Raw genomic sequence first — 8675 nt, 5'->3', positions numbered from 1 at the left:
GCTGGGGAGCCCCGCCCCGCAGGCAACCATTGGCTGGAAGGGCCGGGGGCGGGGCGAGGATTTGTGTCGCCCCTCGCTATTGGCCGGAGCCGCGGGTCTCCACAGAGCAGGGCGGCGATTGGTGCGGGAGGGCGCCCCTCGGTGGGGGGGCAGCATGGCGGGCGGCGAGAGCTGGAGGGTGAGCGGGGCTGGGGGGGGGGGGCGGGCAGCGCGGCTGAGCTCGGTTCGGTTCGGCCCGACTCAGCCTCGTTTCTCTCCGCTTGCAGCCGCCGCGGCCGTGCGAGGACTACTGGTGGGAGTGGAAGCACTGCCGCGGGCTGCGCCACGCCTTCCACCACTACTACGCGCACGGGGAGCTGCCGCTCTGCGACCAATGGCGGGAGGACTACGAGGCCTGCCAGGCCTGGCTGAGGGACCGATCCGCTGCCGCACAGGTACCGCCCGGACCGGCCCAGGGGGCAGCGCCAGCCGGTACAGACACCTGCTGCCCCGCCCGTTCTCCAGGAGACTCCGTGCCCGGGGCTCTCGGTGCCGGTGGGAAAGGAGCCGCGCAGCCCCCTGGGGACGGGCAGACGGCGAGGGGGGAGCTGGAAAGGGCGGGGGTGCTCGGGGGGTGGTTTTAACGTTCCCCGTCCTTTTCAGCCAAGCAGGACGGGGTCTGGTGGGGAAGGAGCGCAGAAGTGTTTGGTTTTTCCTGCTGGAGGAGTCGGAGGCAAAACATGAAAGTGACACAGTTAAAAGCTGTGTCCTGGCTTACTTAGGTAGCATTTGGCAGCTGTATTTAAGCACGATAAATTTAGTTCCTTGTTTTAACTCATCGCAGCAGGAAAGAAGCTCTGTAAGAGTTAAACATCCAACACTATCATGGTAATATTTTTTTTCTTGTATTTCAGGAAGCTTTGTGCAAGAGTGAGAGGGCTCGAGTGATGGAAAAACAGAAATATGCTCCGGTGTGGACATTCAGGAAGAGTCCACCACCAGACTGGTATCTTCCACTTGACCAAGACAAACCAAATTAGCAAGACTTTTGCTGTTTGGGCAGTAACATAATACACAATTCAGAGTTATGCTGTATTTTTCTTTTTGTTCATGTCATCTTGAAATGATGTAACTGTAGCTCTGCCCTGCAGTGCCTTAGCACTTATTCAAAAATACAGTTTATTTAAACACCCAGTATTTTTTTTAAAGGCACAATTAAAGTGCTTAGTTTAATTCTGTTCTTCTACTACTCACACTTTAGGATTTCATCTCAGCAGGCAACTCCCAAATTAGGGAATACCTGATCTAGGTCCTCTTGCTCTACAAGGACCTCTTCCCCAACCAGCCAGTGTTGCACTTTTGGAAGCAGGTACCCACCCAGGTCTTCCAGATGGGAAAACAAAAGCAAGCTGGGACTCAACCCACAACAACTGCCATGGGTTAAGAGCTTCTCACCTGGAGGGATGATGTTGCAGACCCTGAAACTGCAACCTTGCCCTCTGTGAAGCTGGTCTTGAATGCTGGTATGTGTCAGCAGCAGTATTCAAAATTACTTCAAAAATAAACATTTAAATTACCAGAGAGATCTCATTTGTTTTAGGGCAAACCTGCAGAAACCTCATTAAAATACTTATAAGGCAAAATAAAACAAACACCTCTTAAATCTTCTGTAACAGTCAGCTGCTGCCTCCCTTATGGTACAGGCTCTGATGTGATGACTGTGACATTTTTTCCTCATAACATGGGAATCTTCTAAGTTCTGGCTTATGCAGAACAAAAAATGGTTCTCAGGTGTATGGAGGGAAGAGAAACATAAGCTCAGAAAGATAAAATACTCTGTGAAATATTGCTTCTGTCTAGTTCTGGCATAGCACAAGTGTTAGGTAGTGAATTCTGAATTTTGTTGGGTGTTTTATTACCAAGATAGAAGATAGGTGTTTAAAAAAACAAAAACACAACACACAAATACTTCAACAAAATGTTTTTGTGGGTTTTTTTTTCAGTCACACACAGTATTTTATGCCCAGAAGGCATTGTTTATTCTTACTCCATTCTTTCCTCCTTCAGTCAGCTGAGTAGCTCATGCCAGGTGAACACCAAACTCCATCACTGTGTGTACACTTTGGTGATATCAACACATTTTCCTTCAGGAGGGTCATAATCAGGAAGTGGTGGGGTATAATTAGGTCCATCTCTCTCAAAGGGGAAAAGCCCCTCATCTCTTCTGATTGCTGCCTGATACAGCTCCTCAGATTCAAGCCGAAGTTCCCTGAGTGCCTCTTGCTGAGCTTGTACCAGGGTCTGAATTGCTTTCTTTTCTGCCTTATCTTGTTTCTGCTTAAACAAACACCACTTTTTCAAAAGTAAAACTCTTCTTTCAGTCTCCTCAAAGGACAGGGGGGGAAGATTTCTCACCCTGATAAAGAATAACAGAACATTGTCTTTGAGAAATACTCTGCAAAGAGCAAATAATAATAAAACCAAACCAAAAACCCAACAAAAATTAAAACAATGAAAAAAAACCCCCACCCAGTCCAAAGAATACATTTAATTCATGCAATGTCTGTGAGTTTTTCCACAGTCACTCCAGCAGGAAACTCATGTTACTGTTTTTTCACTACTTCTAGCAGAAACAAGTAAAATTTGGTTTTCACTTTTTTGTTCTGCTAGAAGCAGGTAAGGTTTTGATCTCAATCTGGCACTATGCTGCAGTTTTGCAGAGAAAGAAATTAGAAGTGTTTCTACCAGGAATGCAAGTGCATGGTGAAGGACAGGCTTGCTTACCTGTTGCTCTCTGAGTATTTAAGTGGTGGTATGAAATCCTCGATTGGAATCAGTTCTGGAGCTGCTTTTTCCAACTTTTTAATCTTCTTTTTCATACGATCCTTCTGTGCTTGCTCTCTCCTAACATCCACTTTCTTCTTCTTCTTTGGTTGTGCTCTATGATAGAAATAATACATTATCCTGGATATCCTGGACCTGTGTGTACATATGACATGCTCCCTAAACTAATCCTCTCAAGGCAGCTCTGGGATGTAATTCCTGTCTTGTGGATCATCCAACCTTCATGAAGTGTAATAGTCTCTTTGATGGTACCTAACAGCTACCAGGATATTTAAAATCTTGTTGAATCAAAACAAAACATGGATACCAAAATTGACACATAGATAAGTGAAGGCTGTGTTGTATAGCACTTCACTTTAAAGTGGTTTTGGTTCAGCTAGGCTTTCACTTCCATTGCTGCTCAAAAGGGAATGCCAGAGCACAGGTAAAATCCTAACATTTCCAACCATAAGCAAAAGCAAAACCAGCTACACCAAAGCATAAGGTGCAACTCTATAGGGTTATCATCAGACCCTCCTGAAGAGGTCAACAGTTCTTAACTGCTTTTACATATAGTGCCTTAAAATCAAGCATCTGTAATTAAAAGTTAATTTGGATCAGGGAAAATCTGTGTTCTTCTAAGGAGGAAAACACTTGTAGATAAGTCCATGGTAGCTGCACTCACCTGACAGGGAGCAATGCCCTGAATGCCAGCAGTGAGCTCTGCCAGTGACTTCCTCTGAACGGAACGGTCTGGGGCAGCCAAGAACTGAAGAAGGAAAAAGAACATAAAGCATGAGGAAAAACTGACTTTGATGGTATTGTTCTTGCAAAATACAAGACCTGTTTATTAGTCGTAAACTACAGTGATGACAGGACACGGTGCTTGTCCAGAGATGACAACTCACACTTCTGTGAGTTCAAGTCTGGGCTGCTGCAGTGCTGTGAATCCACAGGCAGAGAGGTTTTTAAGTCCATCAAGAGGTTCGAGTAATTTTACTCTTGAGCACCCATAAGGGCCCCTCTGATCTGGGAGAAGCCGCCTCTGAAATCCTGGAGGCTGTCACAAGAGAGGGAACGGGTCCGGATGCCCGCACACAGCGGGCTCAGGCCGCCAAGGGAGCGGGAGAGGAGCAGAACCCGTGCTGGCCGAGAAAGGGCAAGGAGGGAACACCGAGCTCGGGGCGCTTCCCGGGCTCCCTCCTCCCGGGCCCGGGGCAGAGCAGCCGCAAGGGACACACCGAAAAAGCCGCCCCAGCCCTACCTGAGATGGGCGCCTCCGGGCGCCGCCCAAACCCGGCAGAGACCCCGGCCCGCTCGGGCCGCCGCGGCCAACATGGCTCCCCGACGAGACCAGCGGTGCGCCTCTACTCTCCCTCCGGCCGGGCTCCGAGTTCTGCGTCCCCTATTCCGGCTCACGATGGTTCCGCCCCGTGTCGCCGCGACCCTGCGTGGCGGGAGACCCGCGGGAAGGCCCCTCCCGCGCCCCGCCCGCCGCCACCGCCCCGCTCGGCCCGGCAGGGGGCGCCCGTCCGCCCGGCGGCTCCCGCCCTGGAGGCGGGGCGGCGGCGCCTCGCGGGATCTCGCCCCCCGCCGGCCGAGGCGGGGGAACGCCGGGGCTCGGGGGTGGCTGTTTCCCGCCGGGCCGGTTAGGCGGTTGCCAGGCGCCGAGTTCCGGCGTTGCCGGGAGCCGCCGGGAGCCGAGCGGGGGATGCGGTCGGGCGGCGGGGGCTGCGGCACGGGCGGCGCCGGGGCATGGAGCGGCGCTGAGGCGGCTCCGGCCGGCGGAGGGGGCGGGCAGAGCGGCGCGCGGCGGGGGCCCATGGTGGCCGGCGGCCGCTGAGCTCCGCCGCTCGCTCGGCCGCGGAGGCAGCCCGGGCGGAGCCGCCCTGGGGTCCCGAGGGCGGAGGCCGGCGGGGGCCCCGGGCGGGGAACAATGAAGCTCCTGAAGCCGACCTGGGTCAACCACAATGGTGAGGGCCGGCTGGCCGCGCCGCCGGGCAGCAGGTGCCGCGGGGCCGGGCGGGCAGGTGCGGCGGGGGCACCGAGGGGGGCAGCGGGCCGCGGGTGGGGCGAGGGGACCGGGTGGGGCGGAGAGGTACACGCGTGGGGCGAGTTCGAACGCGGGCGAAGGGGAGCCGGGGACGGTGGCCCAGGCGGCCGTAGCCGTTTGTAGCCGCTGTTTGCCCACCCCAGGCTATCCCCGCAGCGGGGAGCGGCGGGCGCGGACGCGGGGCGACAGCGGGCAGGTGCTGGGGGAGCGGGGAGCAAGAAGTCCTCACCCCCCCTCCCGGTGTCCTGGGGGCTTCTCTGCAGCCCCCGGCCGGGCAGGGGCGAGAAAACGGAACCGGGGTTTGCAGAGGGGTGGGGTTTGCCAAAGCGGAGTTTGTCTGCGGAGCGGCTCGGCCGGAGAAGCTCCAAGAAGATGGCTGAGGGCAGCCGGGAACGTTCAGCCTCTCCCCGCCGCCTCGGGGCTCTGCCGGGGGCGGCCCGCGGGTGGGATCCCGGCGGGAGCGTGTGCTGGGGCCTGGGGAGGGCTGGAGCCGAAAGCCGAGCTGCTGTTACCTGCCGGGCACGAGTGCGGGGCAGCTCCGGGGCTGTGGAAGCGGAGAGGGAGAGCTCGGATCGAGCGTGGTCTGTGCGAAACAGGGAGGAGGCTTTTGTGCAGCTGCTGAGGGACCTGCGGGGCCAGCACGGCACCGGCCACGGGGAAGATAAGGGACCTCCGAGTACTTTCAGAGCAACCCCCTGGAGTTACATAGTGTCCTGTCTGCTAGCCCTCTGGTAATTTTGAAGAGATTTGTGAGCTTGAACGCTTTCAGAATGAAGTGTCCCCACTGACAGAAAGCTCTCTGCTTTTCTAGCATGGGGAGCACAGGGTAGGTTCACTGTTGCATATTTACACTGGTTATGATGAATTTTGAGATTAAGACCTGTACTGTTCCTGGTGAAGCTGTGAGAAGGAATCTAACAGGTTCTGTCCTTAAATTCATGCTGTGTGCTTTATTGCAACTGCATCTTTTGTACCCTAGTACAAATGTCAATAGTTGGACTCGCCCAGCTGATGGAGATTTAGAATAAAACCAAGCTGGAGACAAGCTTATTCAAGCTGAAGAAGTGTGCTTTGAGTTAGAAACCACAGTTGCAGCTTTACAGCTGCCTTTCTGCATGCATCGTTGTCTTTGTGATCATGCTTCAGGTTTTAAGAGCAGAACTGAAGCCATGAGTGGAAATACACATCCATCTTTACTTGAACCACTCCCCAGGGGCTGTACAGTCAGCAGATGGACTTACCCTTTTAACAAAAGGTTGTATGAATGTAAAAAAAAAAAAAAAAAAAAAAAAAGTTTAAGTACTTTTTGGTTTTTTTACATTTCTGCTTGGTTAATCTAACCAAATGTAGCATTTACATCTTAATCTCTGGCTGCCTGTGGGCAGACCAGGTTGTGTCTTTGAGTCTGCAGTGGTAGCACACTTACCAGCAGCTGAATAAAAACTTTAGCCTAAATCTTTGCAGATCACAGCAACTAGATTTGTAACATCTTTCCTTATTTCATTAATGGATGCACCTTTTGTTACGGGTATGTATTTGAAAGACCTAGCAATTTAAAATAGGTCTGACCATTGCAGAAAAAAGTCTTCAGCCAAGCAGCTTGCAGCAAGGCTTCATTTGTAAAGCCCTCTGATACTTTTCCTAGTGGATAATGCACTCTCTGCGTCCTCAATAGTCCCAAATTTTATTCCTGCTTCTGCTGCTGTCCTGCTGGGATGACTTTGAGCAAGTTACTTTGTCATAATTTCACCACCAGCAGAGCAGCCATTCATCACTGGCTTCATTTGTAAAATGCTCTCAGGTCTCCTAACATATACAGGACTACTGACATTCATGTGTTCTTGTCCCTGGGGCAAAGAGTGCTGGATAAAAGCAGGTGAGTTTAGTCAGCCTCTCTTAACTCAGGTTGCAGATCCTGCAGGCATTGCTGCATGCAGGTAGTCTCCATCACTCTAAATGGGTCTGTGTTTTTGCTCTGAAACCTCTACAGAAACAGGGTTAAAGATAATTTATACTGTGTGTACTGGAGACTCACTGTGATAATTTTTGCTCCTTTTGTTTTCCCCGTGGGCACAAGAGGCTGCTTCGTGCTTCTTGGCGTGTGAGCAAGAGTCCTGATCTCAAGACTGGCTCTTCCACACACCAGTTCTAGGTGCTGTCATTCCTGCCTTTCCCTACTCAGTTTTGGGATTTGTAATTCACAGAATGGACTGGAATGAGTTTATTTATCCTTACATGCATTCTCCATGAGATAATAGACATCAGAAGTTAGTGCCATAGCAGGAAAATTGAGCACACCTGGGACTTGCATGCAGTTCAGTTGAGATGCCCTGCATTTACATTAAAAGCACTTCAGTACCTTTTGGCTCCACAGGTTTTTGTCTTGGAGTTCTTAATGTTACTTTATCTGAGCACTTACTGGAAATACTTCTTCCTCAGATGCATTTTCCAAAAGCTTTTCACATTCTTACTGTGAGTTTATTTGATTTCACATGAAATCGTCATTATTATTGTGTTTGTCTCTTCTGTTTCTTTGATTTAGAGCAGGAAAGAGTATTCAAAAGTGCAATCCAGTGGTGAGGGCTGGAATGGGTGACAATAAGTCAGATGGTGTGATTTCCTTCTCCTTCCCAGTTTTTTTCTATAAAGGTGCACCACGTATCAAACAGTTGTATATATATATTTGGCACACAAGGTCTTGAGAGCCTGGTGCTTAACAGTGGCAAATGCAGGTAAACACTGAGCCCTGCAGGAAAGGAGAGGTCCCCTGTAATTTGGAGAAACCCCAAGGTGCTGTTCATGTAGAAGAACTCATAGAAATTGGAGCCTGCTTTTGTTTAAACATAGGCATGGAGTTGATTATCTCTCCAAGCTGTAATGGTGAAATGTAAATATTTGAATTGATTTGTGAGTCATGTTGGATGTTATGTATCAGGTGGGCTGGAAGTAAAATGAATAGGAACTCATTCACGGTGTTGTAGAAATTGATGTGAAATTGTCTTCATAGGTCATTGATTATTGCCTAAAGTTAAAATACCAAAAATGCTGCAGGATTTTAAATTACTCTATCTGTTCAGCTGGTGTATTTTTTTTTTAAAGATGAGACCTTTTTCTTGGGCTTGAGTTATCTCGGAACTCTTTTGTTCCAAGCTTGTTTCATTATCAGTATTTTTTTCTGTGCATAAGGTGTATTTGGGTTCCTTAAATAATCCAACAGGACACCTGGTTTGTCATAAGGTGTTCTGGTTTTAGTGACCTTAGTTTGCTTACATATACAGTGAGATGCTGGGAGCTCCAGTAATTTAAATGTTTCTTTTGGAAATTATTGCAAGAGGACAAAATGTCTTAATATACAGGTTAGATTTTAACATTGCTGCTTAAGCATCACGTTTTGTTTTGGTGGGTGGTTTTTTTTTTTTTTTTGTTTTGACTGTTAGGAAGTTGAACATTTAGTCAGTTAGGAGCATGGGAAAGCATTCAGCCACTTAGAAGCAGGAATCTTGTGCATTTTGGCTCGTTTCAACAGGATCTCACAATATCATCAGATAAAGACATGGACCCAGGGAAAGAAGTGGTTGCTATCAAATAATGATTCCTTCTCTGTTTTGTTTTGGGGTTTTTTGAGGGTGGGAAAATGAAGGAAGTGAGGAAAAATCCTGGAACTGTGATCAGTTGATAAATCTTAAATAGCATGGAGCAGGTCTTACAGCTGTAATCAGAAAAAAGGATGCAAATTATCTTTTTAGCCAAAGTGGTGGAAGCTCAGGTTCCTATCTCCAGTAGTTACTGTTGCCTGCAGGCATCCAACAGGGCTCCTGCT

At 49.8% G+C, this 8675-nt stretch overlaps 3 protein-coding genes across 6 annotated transcripts in view; 2 read left to right on the top strand and 1 right to left on the bottom strand.

The window, feature by feature from the left end:
• Positions 1–64: 64 nt before the first annotated feature.
• Positions 65–1558, top strand: C19H22orf39 (chromosome 19 C22orf39 homolog). Its single transcript, XM_071763608.1, has 3 exons — positions 65–178; positions 267–434; positions 894–1558. Exons 1-3 carry the CDS (start codon positions 155–157, stop codon positions 1017–1019), a joined length of 318 nt encoding a protein of 105 aa, XP_071619709.1. The 5' UTR covers positions 65–154; the 3' UTR covers positions 1020–1558.
• A 433-nt stretch (positions 1559–1991) lies between these two features.
• MRPL40 (mitochondrial ribosomal protein L40) lies at positions 1992–4626 on the bottom strand. Its single transcript, XM_071763607.1, has 4 exons — positions 4067–4626; positions 3488–3571; positions 2764–2919; positions 1992–2395 (listed from the first exon to the last, which is right to left on the bottom strand). The coding sequence occupies exons 1-4, from the start codon at positions 4624–4626 to the stop codon at positions 2086–2088; spliced, it is 1110 nt and encodes a 369-aa protein (XP_071619708.1). The 3' UTR covers positions 1992–2085.
• A 9-nt stretch (positions 4627–4635) lies between these two features.
• The window catches only part of HIRA (histone cell cycle regulator), a 30509-nt gene continuing 26469 nt past the window's right edge, over positions 4636–8675 (top strand). For 2 of the 4 annotated variants that reach the window (XM_071763606.1, XM_071763603.1), the window contains exon 1: positions 4703–4832. In XM_071763606.1, the coding sequence (XP_071619707.1) occupies positions 4739–4832 (94 nt within the window). In that variant the 5' untranslated portion in view covers positions 4703–4738. Of the gene's footprint in view, positions 4833–8675 lie in introns of all 4 variants that reach the window. The other 2 variants (XM_071763604.1, XM_071763605.1) reach the window with 2 other exon arrangements.

Source organism: Heliangelus exortis, chromosome 19 (genome assembly GCF_036169615.1).
Source record: "Heliangelus exortis chromosome 19, bHelExo1.hap1, whole genome shotgun sequence".
NCBI classification, from domain to species: domain Eukaryota; kingdom Metazoa; phylum Chordata; class Aves; order Apodiformes; family Trochilidae; genus Heliangelus; species Heliangelus exortis.
This window is presented reverse-complemented; position numbering and strand designations above follow the sequence as displayed.

Coding starts and splice junctions, on each gene's coding strand:
- MRPL40 (XM_071763607.1), bottom strand. CDS start 4,626: ATGGGCCCCCGCCGCGCGCCGCTCTGCCCGCCCCCTCCGCCGGCCGGA. Junction 3,572..4,066: donor CCCGGAGGCGCCCATCTCAG/GTAGGGCTGGGG, acceptor TTCCTTCTTCAG/TTCTTGGCTGCCCCAGACCG. Junction 2,920..3,487: donor AGGGCATTGCTCCCTGTCAG/GTGAGTGCAGCT, acceptor TTTCTATCATAG/AGCACAACCAAAGAAGAAGA.
- C19H22orf39 (XM_071763608.1), top strand. CDS start 155: ATGGCGGGCGGCGAGAGCTGGAGG. Junction 179..266: donor CGGGCGGCGAGAGCTGGAGG/GTGAGCGGGGCT, acceptor CTCCGCTTGCAG/CCGCCGCGGCCGTGCGAGGA. Junction 435..893: donor ACCGATCCGCTGCCGCACAG/GTACCGCCCGGA, acceptor CTTGTATTTCAG/GAAGCTTTGTGCAAGAGTGA.